The 16,076-nt window shown below is 55.7% G+C and overlaps 3 protein-coding genes and 1 non-coding gene across 17 annotated transcripts in view; 1 reads left to right on the top strand and 3 right to left on the bottom strand.

Moving 5' to 3' along the window:
• LOC105071110 (sodium channel epithelial 1 subunit alpha) overlaps nucleotides 1-16,076 on the top strand; it is a 91,830-nt gene that overhangs the window by 2,378 nt on the left and 73,376 nt on the right. For 6 of the 10 annotated variants that reach the window (XR_012504104.1, XM_074357921.1, XM_074357926.1 and 3 more), the window contains exons 2-4: nucleotides 645-771; nucleotides 958-1,116; nucleotides 1,828-1,879. Coding sequence is in view for 8 of the 10 variants with exons in the window: in XM_074357921.1 (XP_074214022.1) it covers nucleotides 645-771; nucleotides 958-1,116; nucleotides 1,828-1,879 (338 nt within the window). In the remaining 2 variants the exon portion in view is untranslated. Of the gene's footprint in view, nucleotides 1-644; nucleotides 772-957; nucleotides 1,117-1,827; nucleotides 1,880-2,278; nucleotides 4,322-6,519; nucleotides 8,620-16,076 lie in introns of those variants that run through there. The other 4 variants (XR_012504105.1, XM_074357929.1, XM_074357932.1 and 1 more) reach the window with 4 other exon arrangements.
• TAPBPL (TAP binding protein like) lies at nucleotides 3,069-11,956 on the bottom strand. 4 transcript variants are annotated; one of them, XM_074357942.1, is made up of 8 exons: nucleotides 11,878-11,956; nucleotides 11,344-11,662; nucleotides 10,351-10,569; nucleotides 9,934-10,206; nucleotides 7,653-7,991; nucleotides 6,746-7,048; nucleotides 5,560-5,643; nucleotides 4,247-5,362 (listed from the first exon to the last, which is right to left on the bottom strand). In XM_074357942.1, exons 2-8 carry the CDS (start codon nucleotides 11,402-11,404, stop codon nucleotides 5,319-5,321), a joined length of 1,323 nt encoding a protein of 440 aa, XP_074214043.1. In that variant the 5' UTR covers nucleotides 11,405-11,662; nucleotides 11,878-11,956; the 3' UTR covers nucleotides 4,247-5,318. The 4 variants fall into 4 exon arrangements, with proteins under 4 accessions (XP_045374662.2, XP_074214043.1, XP_010956040.2 ...); XM_045518706.2 differs by lacking the exon at nucleotides 4,247-5,362 and adding an exon at nucleotides 3,069-3,091 and having other exon boundaries at nucleotides 11,344-11,884; XM_010957738.3 differs by having other exon boundaries at nucleotides 11,344-11,884.
• TRNAT-AGU (transfer RNA threonine (anticodon AGU)) lies at nucleotides 8,983-9,055 on the bottom strand. Its single transcript has one exon. It is a non-coding gene; the product is annotated as a tRNA-Thr (tRNA).
• CD27 (CD27 molecule) lies at nucleotides 12,032-16,058 on the bottom strand. 2 transcript variants are annotated; one of them, XM_010957736.3, is made up of 6 exons: nucleotides 15,462-16,051; nucleotides 15,166-15,297; nucleotides 13,414-13,566; nucleotides 13,063-13,218; nucleotides 12,770-12,889; nucleotides 12,032-12,509 (listed from the first exon to the last, which is right to left on the bottom strand). In XM_010957736.3, the coding sequence occupies exons 1-6, from the start codon at nucleotides 15,595-15,597 to the stop codon at nucleotides 12,385-12,387; spliced, it is 822 nt and encodes a 273-aa protein (XP_010956038.1). In that variant the 5' UTR covers nucleotides 15,598-16,051; the 3' UTR covers nucleotides 12,032-12,384. The 2 variants fall into 2 exon arrangements, with proteins under 2 accessions (XP_010956038.1, XP_045374664.1); XM_045518708.2 differs by lacking the exon at nucleotides 12,770-12,889 and having other exon boundaries at nucleotides 15,462-16,058.

Below are 16,076 nucleotides of genomic sequence, written 5' to 3'. Positions count from 1 at the left end.
AAGTGAAACCCCCATCTTCTCTGCCAGAAACAAAGTAAGCAAATGGTCTTGACTCACTCCACCTACAGAGGCCTTGATGATTCTCCAAGTTGTCCTTACAGCGGCCTCGATATACTAATCATTGTGTGAGACAGGACCAATAACTGGCTCCCCTCAAGCAGAGTCTCTCAGCTGGGCCTTTCCTTTTATATTCAGGCTTTGCAAATAAGAGCTGTTCAGTCCATAGGCTTGTCCTGAGGGTTTAGTCTTGTGTAAGTATTTCTCTTAACCTGGATTGGAGTTTTCCAGCTTGACTTCATGTGAAAGGCTTCTGAGAGCCAGAGAAATGCCATTTAGGCCAAGGCTGGCCCTTCTGTCCCTGTGGCCATTGTGCCAGAGGAAGTTTTTGAGTTTGGGTTGGAGGAGAGCCCGAATGAGATCTCTTGATGCCACCCTGGATGTCCCTGAGCCCCATTGAATTGTTCCAGCATCCTTTGCTTCAGGCCTCTGTGGTGTGTCTCTGTACTGGGTATTGCCAAGGGGCTGGAATCCTTTCTCTTTGCGGATAACCTTATCACCATTGCTTTGGTGGTGTGGCGTGAGAGCGCACGTGGTTCCTTTCTCGTCCTGGTCACTTTGTGTATTCTGGGCACTTCTTTACACAGGTCTGCTCCAGCTCAGCCGCCCACCGAAGGGGCAGAAGGGGCTGCCCCAGGTGGGGGTCCCCCCGGCCCTCCTCCTAATCTGACCAGTAACAGACGACTGCAGCAAACCCAGGCACAAGTGGAGGAGGTAGGTGGATAGCTTCTTCTCTGAGAGTTTCCAAATCATGGAATTTTGGAAACTTCTCTTTTCATAGAGGGGCAGCTAAAGGCTCTGGAGGCCAGGCATCCCTTAGAGGTAATGCAGGGCCAGACTTGCTCGTTGCCCAGCTCTCTGGTTGGGAACTTAGCAGCTTTGTTCCTGCGCCCCCCTTAGGTGGTGGACATCATGCGTGTGAATGTGGACAAGGTCCTGGAGAGGGACCAGATACTGTCAGAGCTGGATGACCGAGCCGACGCTTTGCAGGCGGGAGCGTCACAATTTGAGAGCAGCGCTGCCAAGCTAAAGAGGAAGTATTGGTGGAAAAACTGCAAGGTGAATGTTCTTGCCCTCTCCCCCTTCTTCTCCTGGGCCGCAATGCACAGGAGGCAGGAAAACCGTCAGGTTCTACGTTCCTTCCCTCTCGCATCTGCGTCGGGCAGGACTCCTGGGGGCAAATCTGGAAAGCCGCCTTCTTGGGCTGCATTACCCAAGCTGGCCACCAGGGTAGGCTAGAGTACTCAAAACCACTAACTCCGGACTGGGAGACCCCGAGGAGTTTGGAGGAGTTTGGAAACAGTTAGTCAAGCTGCTTTTTCCCAAACGACCCCCGGGGAAAAATTCTCACCTGGCCCTTCCTCAGACACACCCAACATCCACACGATGGCTAGAGTAGAAATATATTTAAATACCTGCAGCCTTTGGGAATGAGCCAAACACTTTATGATGAAAAATGAACGAGCTGGCTAAAAATTTTAAGTCTGCACCTCCACTGGAGTTCCTCTGAAAGCCTCCAGGCAACAGAAACGAGGGAGAAAGGCGCAAGCTGCAGACCCTCTGATGTCCTCGGGAAGCTGCAGCTGTGGTGCAGGGGTTTCTGCCTGGCAGGGAAGCACGAGGGGTGGGAGGCCTTCAGCTGCCCTGGGTGCCCTGCGGTTCCTTCCACTGCCCCCAGGACAGAGGAGGTTCTCATCCCACGTCTCTAGTCCCGGCTCCTTTCCTTCTTCCCCAACTCCAATGGCTCATTTTTTGTCTGTGTTTCTCCAGATGATGATCATGCTGGGAGCTATCTGTGCCATCATCGTGGTAGTTATTGTAAGTAAGTATCGCTGAGGTTGCTGGTGGGGTGAAGAGGTGGGAAGGTCCCGGAGTCTTCTCCCAGCCCTGCCTGCCTGCCTGCCTGGGGAGTGGGGCTGCTCTGACTGAGGTATGGAGATCGCTGCCGGGGGGTCGTCATCTGGTTCTGGGGGAGGAAGGGCAGAGACCAGGGACTTGATGGATGAGCCTTCCCTCTGCAAGGCTCCATGGGAAGATGGTCCCTCGTGTTCCGAGGAAGTGGAGTTGTGCCGTTTGTCACCAGCTCGGGTCAGAGGGAGACTGTGGGGATGGGACACCTACAACAACACCTGAATGTCTAATAACCTGATGTAATTTGCCCTCTTGTTTTCTCCTGTCTCTTTCTCTTTTCCATCTGGGACCTCCTGATTCCTGTGTCCAGTCTACTTTTTTACTTGAGAATGTGCCGCCCCCTCCCTGTCCTCCATTGCCACCCAAACTCACGTCCTTCTCCCTCTGTGTCTCCCCAGAACATTCCCATCCGCCTTCCTCCATCCCAGCCTTGCTTCTCCATCGCCCACTCCTTCTCTTCTGTTGCTTTCATTTGCACTCTGTCCCGCGACACTAGAAATGCTGCTCGTGGCACAGTCTGGAAGTCACCACCTGAAGAAGGGTGGCTGGTGTCTCCTTCCTACCCTCTCATGTTCTTTCAAGTTTCCCCAAAGCCAAAAAGGGTAGGAGCCCAAGGGGCAGGGAAGGGGTGTCGCTGAGGTGTCGTGCCCAAGAAGGTGGCAGGACTGGGGAGGGAGAAGAGTGTCATGCCCGTGGTGTTGCCGCTGGCTGGAGGGGGCTGAGGACAGCTGGGAGAATGCCCCGGCCACTCGGAGCCCTGCTCCTGTGCCAGGCCTGAGGAGGACCCTGGGGCAGCCTAAAGTCCAACTTGGTCCTGGTGCAAGACCCTTTATAAAGTCAAACCTGTTTTTTTGCAGTTAGTTCCAATCTGTTGATCCAAGATTTTCTATGTCTTCAGGGATCTTACAGCCTTCTACTCTGTCCTCCAGAGACCCAGAGAACACGTATTTATAGCAAAAATGCCAGGACTCTCATTCCATCCTAGAAGCGGTGCCACAGGCTCACACCTGGGAAGGGCTGTCCCTTGTCCACGTTTTCTGCAGCATCCTGTATTGTTCACGGGGGCATCAAATGATTTCCTATAGCCAGAGTCTGAGACTCTCATGTAAATTTATTCATGGGCCTAGATAAAGAGAGACTGCCTGTTAGTTATAGAGCAACATGAGTCTGGGGCCTTACTTGAAAATACCAAGCTCAGGGGAAGCCACTTCTTGTCCTCCTGTTCTGTCCTGTTGATAAAGGAGCATGTGGCGTTGGAAGTGAGGATCCCTGAACTCCGCAGGCATCCTTTCCTCCACACCACCCCCATGTACTGCCAAAGGCAGGGATGAGGCAAGAGGTCCTTCCTGAGGCCTGGCCGCTCCTGAGTGTTTAGAGAAGCCTGGTACCCCTGCTGACCCAGTCTTGGGGAGGAGGCGGGACAGTCCGCAGACAAGGCGTGCTCGTGGACCACTGTGCCGCCACGGGGCCTTCTCATCTAGAGCGGCCTCTGTCCTTCCAGCAGCCCGTTCCCCTCCAGAGCACACCTGCCTGTCTGAATTCCACGTTGCCTCCTCTCCTTCCCCCGTCTCTGTGTGGTTTGTGGCACAGTGGGCCCTGAGGACGGGCTTCAGGAAAGGGTACTGAGTGAGATGGACCCGGCTGAGGGGACCACCCATGTCCCTCGTCCACCTGCACTAGGAGGCTGAGGCTGGGCTGGGCCGAGCTCGCTTTCCATGCAGCAGCATTTCGTGACGCAAAACCATCCTTCCTCTCCCTTCGCCCTGTTCCCACATTCCCTTCGTCCTGCCCCAGGGCAGGACGGAAGAGCTGGACGAAGGCAGTCAGTGTACCCTCCTAACGGTCCCCCCGAAGGCCTCCACTCTCCTCTGGGCTCCCCCATGCCTAATGCAGGGGGTCACCGCTGGAGAAGAACCACCACTGTCCTCGATGTGGCCTGAGCCTGGAGCAAATCCGCCCTCTGGGTCCGCCCTGCCCACCCCGTCACAGGAATCACTTCCTGGGCTTCTGTCCCTCTGAGGCTCCCCAGATGTAGCTGGCTTTGTTCTTCTGGAGATGTTAGCCCTTCTACTCTCTTTCTCAGCCCCCCCAACCCCCTTCTGTGTCTGCTCTCCCCCTCCCCTCCCACCAGCCATGTGCATGAACAAATACGCAGCTAAAGCCGGGCCTCCTGCAGCCCCTGCTCCGGTTTCCACTGTGTGTCTGTCATCACCTCTGCCTTTTTTCCTAACCCCAATCTCATACTTGTATAGAATAATAAGTTGTACTTCCACCAAAGGCATGTGGCATATTTACCAATTTCCTGTATTCTGAACAAAGGCAAAAAAAAAAATTACAACTTCCTACCACTCAACTGATTTGGTTATTGTTTGGGTTGGAGAGTCTGAGGCGGGGCAGAGGGGGCTGCTGTCTCTTTCCAACTTCTCTGTGGTCTTGCTTGGGGCCAGGGTGGCTTCCATGTGCCGTCGGTCTTCTCGAGATGAAAGATCTGGGCGCTGGTGGAGGAAGTGGTCTCCACTGTCAGCCTTCGTACCTGAAGGGGCCCAGGTCTTCTGGGTACAGGAGGTGGCGGGTGGTGACAGGAAGCTGAGTGGGCGTCTCCCTGACAAACACCTGCAGGCTTCTCACACATCTGCTGTCTCCTCCCTCCCCGCTCCTGGGCTCTGTTCCCCGTTGTCCGCACACACAGCTGTCTCACGCTGAGTCCCCCTGCAGTGACCAGGCCCGCTTTAGAAGTGACCGAAAGGAGAAATCTCTCCTCTGCTACTGAGGGCATGAGGGGTTTGTCAGTGTAAGGGCCCAGCAACTCCACAAGTGCAGGCCCTTGACCGCAGTCCAGAGTTACGCAGAGCAACTGAGATGGGGCCCCGGGGCTCCTGCTGGGGGTCTTCGTTTCACACCTTGCACACTTTGCACGTCGGAGCAGCGAGGCCGGGGGCAGGTCTCCGTGGGGCCCAGCGTGGGGAAAAACAGGAAAGTGGAGAAGCTTTGCTTTCGAGGACGTGGGGGGTTTATTGGGACAGAGCTCAGGGACTGTGTGTAGTGGCCCAGCCCCCACCCCTCGCCCCACTACCCCCACGTGTTCTTTCTTTAATTTTTTTCTGTTACCTTTTGCTACCAGCACACTTCAAATCTGGCTCATGTTTTAACGTCCACCCAGACCTCCTGCCTTCCTCTCACCTCTTCACATTCCCTCCCTCGGAAAACCAGCCCAGGGTACACGGTGGCAGAAGGCCGGCGTCCCTGTGCCTTCTTCATACCTTTCCCGGGGCCTTTTTGAGCTCTGGGACCCGGCTTAGAGTCCTTCAGGGAGAATGTGACTATCTTTTAAGTCTAAGGCAGGAGAGTGGCTACCCAGAGTGCCTCGGGGTCTCGGCAGGCCTTGGTGAGGTAGCTAGGAGAAAACAAGAGGGGACAGGCTTGGGTTCAGCTGGGGTCACCCCAAGAGCTGGGGGCTGTGGTGGGGGGCCGGCTGGAGCTTGGGGTGCTTGGGCTTCATCCCTGATCTGGGTGTGGCGATGGTTAGAGCAGGCTGATCTCCAGGTGAGGCGGGTCAGGGCCAGAGTGGAGGACGACCAGGCTCTTTCTTACCTTGGCGTCTCTGCAGCCCCAGGAACAGCAGTGCAAGGAGGAAGAGGCTGCTGGCAAAGAGGACTCCAAAGGCCGTCCCCTGCTCTGTGGGTGACAGGGGCGTAGACAGGGATCAGTAGGGAGGAGTCATACTGAGCCCCACCCTCAGCGTCTGCCCGGCAGGAGGGACAGAGGGTGTGTGTGTCTGTGTGTGTGTGTCTGGTTGAGGAGCCCCTATCAAGGCCTCTCCTGCTCTCGCCCAGGGTCCAGATACACGGTGGGTGGGTGGATGTTCATTTGTTCCTCCACACAGAATCCTCTACCTCTTCCCACCTCAGGACAACATTTTTTCAAACTGCTTTGCAAGAGAGATTTAGTTCAGATTAGCTGTTGACAGTTAAGCTGGAATTTTGTAAATAGCTGGGGAACGATGGGGACAGAGGCACGACCCCATTTCAGGGAAGCTTACAGTCCGCATGGACGTGTGCATTTTAAGGTGCCGATTCTTTATGGTATGACACCTTTCGGTGACATTCTGTGGCCTCTGGATGAAGTTCCAGCTTGAAGGCCTGTTGTTACCTGCCCCCTGAGAGCAGTGGGGGGCGGTTGAGGCTGTAGGGCAATCAGTCTGCCTATTTCTCACACTTTCTATTTTACCATTTCCTAAGCAGGTGAGCTGGGGCAAGTTACTTAAGATCCATCAGGCCAGTTTACTCATCTCTGAAGTGGGAGTCAGGACCACACGTGCGGGCACTCGTCTGGGTGCTCAGGACCGATCTCAAGCTTACGGCCACCTTTTCCCCCGCAGCCTTGCCTCTAGCTGTGCAGGTTCCTGCAATTCTTTTTAGGCAGTTTTATAACTGGGCCTCCACATGTACCTTCTTTTCTGTCCTGGTGTCCCCTCTCCCCCCGAGCTGGCTGAGCTAGCTGGCAGCTCTCCCCGGGTCATCCTCCCTGACTGCCTCGTCTGTCCCCCCGCAGGACTAAGCTCCTCCAGGGTGGGATGAGGAGGTGTTCAGCCCTGGTCTCCAGCTCTCAGCTGTGCCTGGTACCCCATAACCTGGTGGGTAATAAGGTCTTGGGGGACATTTGGTGGGAAGGAAGCCACTGGGACCGTGAGCAAAGCGCTGTGGGAAGCAGAACAGGCCAGAGGGGGTGGGAGCTGTGAGCCCAAACATGAAGTGGGAAAAGGAGGGCACCCCTGTACCTGGTGGGGCAACCCAGGTGTTGGCCCCAAGAGGCTCCTCCAGGGAGACGTGGGTGACTTGGCAGCTGTAAGTGGCGCCCGCAGAGCCAGGTTCTGCCGTCAGCGAGGAGGAGATGCTGTAAGTGCCTGCCGTGCTCTGCCGGAGGCTGGAGAAGGAGGCGCCAGAGACCGGGACCCGGGCTCCATCCAGCTCCTCTCGGGTCCACGTCACAGTCACATCCAGAGGATAATAGCCGGTGACACTGCAGATGAGGGTGGTTGGCAGGGCTTCGTTGGCCAGGCTTAGTTGTACTTTGGGGCGAGCTGGAAGAAAGGAGGAGTAATAAAATTCCAGGGGGGGCCTTTGGGACAGCTGAGGAGCCTAGAGCCTCTCCTGCTGAGCCCACGAGCGTTGTGGAGGGTGAAGGTTCCTCCTCAGGGGGTGATGGGGGTGTGAGGGGTCCATCTGGGATGCAGGACATAAGGGGGGACAATTTCCACAGGTAACTGAAAAGCAATAGCAAAACCAGCTAAAGACTGGCTTGCTTTTTAGTGACACAGGCCAGTGATTTGAAAGGATATCAGTGGTGAAACAGTCCTCCCGGTCAGGACCACTCCCACAGCCCCTCCTTGGTTTGCCACTGCCCCTCCTCAGGACGTGCTCCAAGTGGATGGGGTGACAGGAGACAGCCATCCAGGGCGGGGCAGCGGGACCCTGGGCTGGGGAGTGTCTCAGTGGAATTACCCCAGAGCCTGGTGGGAAGCTCAATCTGATGCCATGTGGGCTTCTAGGATGGAGAGGTGTTCAGGTCGTGCGAATGCAGTCTGCCTCTCGGGAAACTGCCCCTGTGTTTGATCTCACTCTGGACAACACTCCCAACAGGCGTATCCCTTTCCCTCTCCCCAGATCACTGAGGTCTGGCCTCACCTTGGACGTGGAGCTGGATAATCTGTTGCGCTCGGAAGCGGGAGGTGGAGATCTGGCATACATAGGCCCCTTCATCCTTCACAGTGAGGCTGGGGAGGGTGAGGGAGGCGTCCCCAGTGAGGAGTAGCTGCTCAGGCTCCAGGGTGGCACCCTCCCGCTTGGCCTGCCCCTGCCCCGTGGTCCAGCTGTACACCAGTCGTCCACTCCCCATGTGCTGCAGCCGCCACTCTACGTTGGTGAGGACCAAGCCTGGTGCCATGGAGAAGCCACAGGGCAGGGAGACTGAGGACCCCAGCAGGAGGTCCAGGGACGGGGTCCGTGCTGTCACCTGGAACTCCACTGCGGGAGAGAAAGAGGGATGACTGGGGACTGCTCCCTGTTTGAGGCCACCTGGTCTCTGAGCTGTGGCATGCTGGGGGCGTGGTGAGAGGCAGCATGGCACACGTGGTACTTTTTGGAGTCACTTACCCCTTGGCTGATCTGATGAAAGTTATGGCCTGGGAGAAATACACATGGAAAACTCTGGATTACCGTTGACCCTCCGGTAACAACTAGTGGAGTGACAGACAGAGCTTTTGGAAGCCAGGCACTTCCACTTAACTGGCTCTGTGACCTTGGGTGAGCCGCTCAGTGTCGCCAAGCTCATCTGCTGAGAAGACTAAAGGAGTCAGTTTAAAAAAGCACACAGTGGCGGTATTTGTGCCAAATGGGCTGAACCTCATTCTAATTAGGAAAACAATCAGATAAATCCAAATGCCAGGATGTCTACAAGACAGTGGCCTGGGCTCCGAAACGCCCAGGCTCTGAAGACTGTTCTGGAGTAAAGGGTGCTGAAGGGACAGGACAACTGTACGCCATGCACAATCCTTGTTTGAACCCTGGCCTCCAAAAACAAAACAAAATGAAAACCCTGAAAGCTGTAAAGACCACTACAGGGGCAAATGAAGATGTTTGAATTTGGACTTAATAGTTGATAGTATTATTGTATCCGTTTTAAAAATGCCTTCAATATGGTTATCAGGAGCAGACCAGCCCGGGGTGTGGGGAGATGGGGACAGTCCGCGCTGGCAGGGAGGAGTGTGTTGTCACTGATACGGTTCACAATTGCCGGTGGAGAGTCATGCTGAGAACATGCATTACTGAGTTACCTGCACTCTGCACCCCGATACTGCCCACACCCCCAGTAGACCACTCCACACCAGGGTTGGCTGCTGAGGCAATGGTTTTATGATAATGGAGAACATTCTTTTTTTTTAATTTTTAAAAAATTTGTTTATTTTGGTGGGGAGGTAATTGTTTTTTAAATTTTTATTTAGTTTTTTTTTTTTAATGGAGGTACTGGGGATTGAACCTAGGACCTCATGCATACTAGGCATGCACTCTACCACTGAGCTATACCCTCCCCCCCGATAATGGAGAACATTCCTGTCTTTGGTGATAAACTAACACACGCTATCCCTGGAAGCATTTGGGATGAAGTGTGGTGATGTCTGCAGTTTATTCTCAGTTAAGAAGGGGGAAAATATATGGAGAGAGAGGGTGAGGGAGGGTGAGAGGATGTGGCAACATGTTAACTGGTGAATCCAGGTGCATGGTATACAGGCGTTTATTATTATTTCACCTTTTTCGTAGGTTTGAAATACCCCCCCCAAAAGGGGGGCAATGCCTAGCCTTGCTAGGACTACGGTTGACCCTGGACAGACATGAGGACCCTTTTTCTGATGTAGCAGGATACATTTAGGGTGGACCACAGGATGGTTTGTGTGTTCTGGAGCTTTCTAAGGGTAGGAGGGTAGCCCCCTAATCTCCTCTGGACTTGGCTGTCTCTTCTTACAAAATATTGGATTTGATGCATTTTGGAGAAACCTGTCACCATGTTCTCAATTTCCTGTGTCCCCTGGGACGTGCAAGGTTGTAGAGGGCAAGGACCGGGTTTTACTGGTAAGAGATAATGAACAAATCCCGCGTGCCTGTGCTCTCTGTTCGCGTCATCTTGAAGCACCCAGGCTAGCTGTGCCGGGGAGAAACTGCTGCTTGGCTCAGTGAGACTGCTGTGGACAGCATAGAGGAATAGAACCACCCATGTCTTATGTCCTCAGGCCACCCCGCAAGGTGAGAACTGTCCCCATTTGGGGTCTTTAGGAAGAGAGTACTGAGGCCTAGAGGACACCCTGAGATGACCGATATGCATGGAGGCAGACATGTCCCCTTCTACTATTCTCCCATCTCTGACCACTTAAAAAAAAACACAACTTTCTTGTGCTGTTTTTCATTTTCTCACCTGCAGTTTGCACAGTCCTCTGGGGGCTCAGGGGCAGGTTCAGCGTGGGATGCAAGACAGCCCCATTCTCAGCATCCCCGAGAGTTTTCATCACCATGGAGATACTAGGTCCCCCTCCAGACACCTGCACGTTGGTGATGAACCAGGCTGCCGTCTCCATGGCGGCCTCTTGCCTGGCCTGGAGAGAGTAACGGGAGATCTCACAGGTCACGTCGTTCCCGCTGCAGTCAGCGTGGAGCAAGGCCTCGGCCTGGGGCATCTGTACCAGGTTCACTGGGGGAGAAGGGCAGCACAGGGGTCTAGCTGGATTGAGAACACCTGGGCCGACAGGAAGCAGGTGTGGCTGGTGTCCTTGGGAACTGGGCTCCAGAACTGGAGGGAGCCCAGACGGACTGGGACACAGGGTAGTGTTCTTACCTGAGGCCTCGAAGATAATCTGGGTGTCATCCTTGGCCAGTGTGCCCCCTTGGAAATCTGTGAGGCCTTCTAGGGAGCCATCATCTGGCACTGGCACCTGCTTCAGCACCAACAAGGCCTTTACCGTGTTCCTACTGCTGGCAAAAGCTCCATGGTGAGAACCTTCCTTCACCAGGAAGCAGTCCAGCACCACATCCACTGCCCGCCACTGCCTCTCTGCTGCAGGCAAAAGGCTGGGGTGAGCACCCTCTTGCCCAGAAAGTTACTTCTATACTTGCTCCCCCGCCCCAAACTGTCGAGTCATCAGCGGGTAACCTTCCCTGTTCCTAGCTGTCTCCACGTCCCTCTCTTCTCCTGTTTTACCCAGAACCAGCTTTCTGGATAGCACCTGCTTCTCCAGGTACATACTTCTTGGTGTGATTTAAAGTCCTGGATTTACCTTGCTCCAGACAGGTTTAGGAAACTGTTATGTCCAGCTATCCCATGAAAAACTATCCCTTCAGTCATAGGAATTTGCAGCAAAATTACCACTGGGAGAGGAGGCGGGTTTGCGTGGCAGTGAGGGCGATGGCAGCTGTGTCTACTCCCCAGCCAGCCCCCATGGTCTGATGGCTCTGGGCCATTACAGGTGGCTCTCCCCTCCCCCACCTCTGGTGGCACCTCCCAAGCGATTTCCTAGCTAGGGCCTCTCTTCCTCTCCTGAAGGTGTCTGCTCCCAGGCCAATGCCCTCTCCAATAGGACAGCAGCCCCCAGCACATCCACCGAAGGGGCCCCTCATTTCTTCATTTGACCCTTTCCGCACAGAGCTGTCAGCCTCTCTTCCCAGCACAATTGGTTCCTTACACTATCAGCCGCTGAGCCTTCCACCCGCTGGGCTTAGAAGGCGACTGGAAGCCATCCCCGGCCCTTTTTCCCTTTTGGGGTCTCAGCGAGGGGCTACCTGATGTTGCTTTAGCCCAACAAGCCCCACCAGCCAGCCCTTCGCGACTCACCGGCGTCTGCCGCCCCGGAGAGAGCCAAGCAGATCAGCAGGCACCATTCCTTGGCGCCCATGGGGGCTGCTCTCAGGCCCTCCTCTCCCGCCGCCCTTACAGTCTCCCTGCCCACCCCCGACCGCAGGCAAGGTCCCGGCTGCAAAGGGGGCTCCAAACACCCCTCGCTGGCAGCTCCTGTCCCCTTCTCTTGTGTCCTCTCTGCCTACTTGACTTTCGCTTTCACTTTGAGGAAGTGTCACCGCGGCTGCCTTTGCCTCTGGGTGAAGCCATTCGCGCAGGAGCCAGAGGCCTGTTCACTGTTCTCCTTTCTTTCCACCTGCTCCCCCGCAAAAAAAAAAAAAAAAAAAAAAAAAATCCCCTGGTGGTTTCAGGACCTGACTTCACTGCATGCACCCTTTTGCCCCCAACCAGCCCCCAAGAAAGTGGAGATGGAAGTACGGGAAGGGAGGCGGGGCGAAGAAAGGGAGGCTGACGCCAGACGAAGGCTCCCCAGTGGCCGGGACCCACCCCAACTTTCGGTGGGTGCCCTACCTACTCCCTCCACCAACCCACGCCTCCCCGCTTCGCGCGCTGGCCCCGGCACTTCTGCGCCGGAGAAGGCTCCGCCCCCAGGCCCCGGGTGGCCAAGGGGGCTGGGCGTGGCCTGCGTTGGGAGACTGCAATTTCTGAGCTGGAGAGCTGCAGGTGCTGCAATCTGTCACTTTATTTCGCCAGGTTTCCAGATCAGCGGTATAGTACGTGGGCCGTTCGTGGGCAGAAGTGTGCTTTCTAACCTGGAGCCCCAGCCCTCTTGCAGCAAAGGGGTGAAGCCGAGGACACACCCGGCTCCTGCTTCCCGCCCTCCACCTCATTCCCTTTTGTCCTCGCCACTGCCAGTCTCGAAAAGGCACACAGGATAGTCTCCCGTCTGTACACAGGAAAGGGTCCTGATGAGAGGATGGTGCTGAAGTTGGGGGTGCCAGCTCTCTATCCCCCTGGATGGCCGGTGGGGTGGGATGGAGGCTAGGACTTGATTGCAGGGCTCCGCCGAGCACCGGCTCAGAGGTAGCAAGCCGGCTCAGGTTTTCGGTAATCCTCCTGAATGGGGATGGCGCCGCCCTCTTCCTCCCTGGGGCAGCTGTATGGACAAGGCTCTGCAGGCGCCGCTGGACTTTCTCCCGCGTCTGCGGAGGGAGAATGGGATGAGGCTTGGCCGGCGGTGGGGAAGGGGCGAAGGGAGACGGGAGACAGGGTGACCAAAGGCGGGTAGCTTGGGGGAGGGCTGTCAGGAGGGCCCAGCTGAGAAGAGAGGAAGGGAGGGAATAGGGTGGAAAAGGTGGAGCTGGAGAAGTTCGATGAGCTTCCAGGTCGGGTGGCAGGGCCCAGGTGGTGGGGAGGGGTGGGGTGCAGGAACAGGCCTGGAGACCTATATTTTGTCTCTTACTTAATCCGTATTTTCTTTGTTGATGGAGGAACAGGGCTCCGACTATGGTGAAAGCAATGAACATTCCAGAGAGGATCACAAAGATGCGGATGCATTCCGAGCTGCACAGGGACTTTTGGGCTGTGATGGGCAGGGGCCACAGGGGGTTTTGGGGAGGGCCAAGCCCTTGACTCCCCTCATCCCAGCCCTCCTGTCACCCCTGCCTCTCTTCTATCCCCCACCTGCCTCTCCCACCCCCAGCGTTGGCCCAAGTCCTTTCCTAATCCCTGGACTCTGCTTCTCCCTCTTCTTACCCCTCCTCCCAGGACCCTTCTGACTGGCTTCCCTCCTGGACTCTTCTGTGTGCATTCTCTCCTGGGGTGGCCAGTGGGTCGAGAGGGTGGGGGCAGGCTGCAGCATGGAGCCAGCCAGGGTCCGCGTGTGCCTGGCTGTCCTGGCCTCTGGCATCTCTGGAAAAACAGAGACAAGATGAGCAGCAGCCGGGGCCCCAGAGGACACAAGGCCAGGCTGAAGGCCTGAGAGGCCCTAGATGAGATGGGAAGGCAGAGACCGGCTGAATGGGCTGGGCATGGAAGGGGAGGGTGCGCTAGTTGGGGTGTGACCCTTACCCCAAATGACCAGACAAAGGGTTATCTGGAACTTACCTTCAGCGTCAGGTGACTGGAAGGGTTGTGGGTGTGGGCCTGGGGCCTGGTGTGGACGGTCACACTCTGTACACTCCTTGTCCCTGCACTGCCAGCCCTCAGGGCAGGCACACTCAGTATTGGAGGTGAGGGTGCAGTTTCGAATGAGAAGACCTGGAGACAGAGGGGGCGGGGGGAGCAGACGAGGTTACTCCTCTCCCCAGCCGTGTCCCAGGCCCACCTCCAGGGAGGGGCTGCCCTCCCAATCCCGCCTCCCCACCCCCACATAGACCTGCCCCTCCCTCACTGCCACCAGTGCCTTTGCCATTTGTGTTATTGTCATTCAAGACAAAGTTGGACCTTTTAGAAAATTTGTGGTTCAGAAGTAGAAACAGCTTATCTGATTTTCTCTCTTACTCACCGATGCCTTTATAGCTTCTTATTGAAGTACACGCGTCACAAGTGTAAAAGCTTGAGAACTGGGACAAATGGGACTCACGGGTGTAACCAGCACCAGATCAAGAAACAAGGTGACCGGTAGTGTTCCTTGCTAGTCACTAACGCCCTCCCCGCCAAGAATAGCCATTAGTCTAACACCATGAGTTGGTTTTGCCAATTTTGGAACCACCTACAGGGAATCATGTGTATGAACTCATTTGTGCCCGGCTGCTTTTACTCAACTCTTTGTGAGATTAATCCATGTTGCTGAGTGTGATTGTCAGTCATTCTCACTGCTGTGTAGTATTCCACTGTGTGAATATACCACAGTTCATTCGCCCCTTCTACTGTTACTGTGCATTTGGGTAGTTTCCGGCTGTTAGCAATTAGGAGTAGTGCTGCTGTGGTCCCTGACAGGGTTTTAACTTTACTAGAGAGTAAAGTTGATTACTGACATCCTTTGCCTTTGAAATCTAAATTTTATTCGTGTGTCGAGATCAGGTGCTAGGTGGCTGCCAACCAGGCATCCTGGTGGAGGTGGACGTGCGGGGCACTGCGAGGGCAGGGCTCACCCGTCCTTGTGGTTCAGAAGGGGTGATTCTGGGCAAGGCAGCAGCACCCGGATGTGGGCCAGTATTAAAAGGCCTAGTCAGACCCAGGGCACTTGCAGGCAAGTAGGGTCACAGTTCAGCTAAACAGTCCTCAAAAGTTCTCCGCTGGAGAACACCTGTTCCAGGGGGCCACTTTAAATCTGCCAACCTAGGTACACTGGTACATACATAGTTTCTGAAATTCTGGCTAAAATGGAGAAATAATGAAAGTATTCATAACACAGCCACAGACAGTTCATGTCCTAATTTTTAAAAAGATGAAATTACAGAATAGATAAAAACACAAGCGACATACACATTCATTTTCCTAAATTGGCTTTTGGGCAAAAAGGGCTGTTACCCTCTGGCTGGTATCGTTAGGTCCCTAGAGAGATGTGTGCCAAGTTCCAGACAAGCATGCAGTCCACGAATACAGCCAGTTCATCAGTGGGCTGTTGCTCGTCTGAAATCTAAGGTCCTGGGGCCACTTCCTCCCTTGCATTGCCTTGAACCCAGCCATAGACCCCCTCTCAGCAGTCCCTCAAACTCTGCTTGGCCCCTTCCCTGAGACACTTCACCCCAGCTCTCCCCATCACATCCACATGCCCTGCCCAGGGCGCCCCATTTCCCACCATGGGCTCCATTTGCCAGAGCCTTGAAGCCACCAAGGCTCCCCCTCCCCCTCCTCTTTGCTTCTCCACACCCCAATCCCCACCTTGCACCCCCAGACGCTTGCCCATCTCACCAGAGTTACAGTGCCGGCAGCTCTCACAGTGGGGCCGGGTGTGATGGTCTGGCGAGAAGGATACCCCCGGTGTACAGCGACCACACTGAGCAGCCTTCCCTTCCTGGTCGCAGTGCTTCACCAGGAACATTCCTGCGAGCAGAGGTCGAGGGTCAAGGCCCAGTGAAGGCCACTCCCCCCCACCTCTGCAAGGGGCTGCCTCCTGGCCTCTGCAGGAGTCCTCTCTGCTCCCCTTCCCGCCTAGCCTGGTCCTCTCCCTGCACACGCAGCTGGCCCCTGGCAAGGCCAGCTCCTACCTGGCTCACACATCCGGCAGCACAGTTCTTTGGGAGCCCGGTAGTGCTTCTCTGGACAGCTGTTGGGGGCTGGGGTAGCTGAGAGCCCTGCCAGGGTCCCCAGAACCCACAGCCAGCAGGCAGGTGGCAGGGCCATGGCTCCTGCCCTGGCAGCTCTTCCTGCGCCCCGGGTGCTGACCGCGGGCCTTGGCAGAGCTGGCACCTCCCCCGCTGGGCGCCGGTGCCGCTTCTCTGCACCTCCCGGGAAGGTCTTCTCCCCTCGGGGTGGCCCCCTGCCCCGTCGGGTGGCAGGCTGACCTTCGATGCAGTTGAAGCTCTTCTGTGACTGTTTTGCGCTCAGGCAGCCACCCCTCCCCTCCCCCTTTTCCGTGCGCTGGGTGCTGGGAGAGTGTTAAAGGGCAGACTCTGTCAGAGACAAGCTGCTCTTCAAAGACGCCCCCAACACGCCAGCTGTGGTCTCTGTCTCTCTTCCGCTCGTGAAGACTTTAACCCGTCTATGCATACCGCCTTTACAAAATGTTGGTTGTGCACAGACACCCGCCTCTCCTGTTCACGCATCTGTACACAGCGATGCCCGCGTTACCACCGTTCACAGCCGGCGGGCTGACCTGCGTG

Source organism: Camelus bactrianus, chromosome 34 (assembly GCF_048773025.1).
Source record: "Camelus bactrianus isolate YW-2024 breed Bactrian camel chromosome 34, ASM4877302v1, whole genome shotgun sequence".
NCBI classification, from domain to species: domain Eukaryota; kingdom Metazoa; phylum Chordata; class Mammalia; order Artiodactyla; family Camelidae; genus Camelus; species Camelus bactrianus.
This window is presented reverse-complemented; position numbering and strand designations above follow the sequence as displayed.

Excerpts from the sequence above, each read along its gene's own strand:
- TAPBPL (XM_074357942.1), bottom strand. The coding sequence starts at position 11,404 with ATGGGCGCCAAGGAATGGTGCCTGCTGATCTGCTTGGCTCTCTCCGGG. Across the intron at positions 5,644-6,745 it reads CACCTGGGTTGCCCCACCAG|AGCAGGGGACGGCCTTTGGA; the intron begins GTACAGGGGTGC and ends TGTCACCCACAG. Across the intron at positions 5,363-5,559 it reads GGGGCTGCAGAGACGCCAAG|CTACCTCACCAAGGCCTGCC; the intron begins GTAAGAAAGAGC and ends GTTTTCTCCTAG.
- CD27 (XM_010957736.3), bottom strand. The coding sequence starts at position 15,597 with ATGGCCCTGCCACCTGCCTGCTGGCTGTGGGTTCTGGGGACCCTGGCA. Across the intron at positions 13,219-13,413 it reads CCAGTCACCTGACGCTGAAG|AGATGCCAGAGGCCAGGACA; the intron begins GTAAGTTCCAGA and ends CTGTTTTTCCAG. Across the intron at positions 12,510-12,769 it reads ACAAAGAAAATACGGATTAA|ACGCGGGAGAAAGTCCAGCG; the intron begins GTAAGAGACAAA and ends CTCCCTCCGCAG.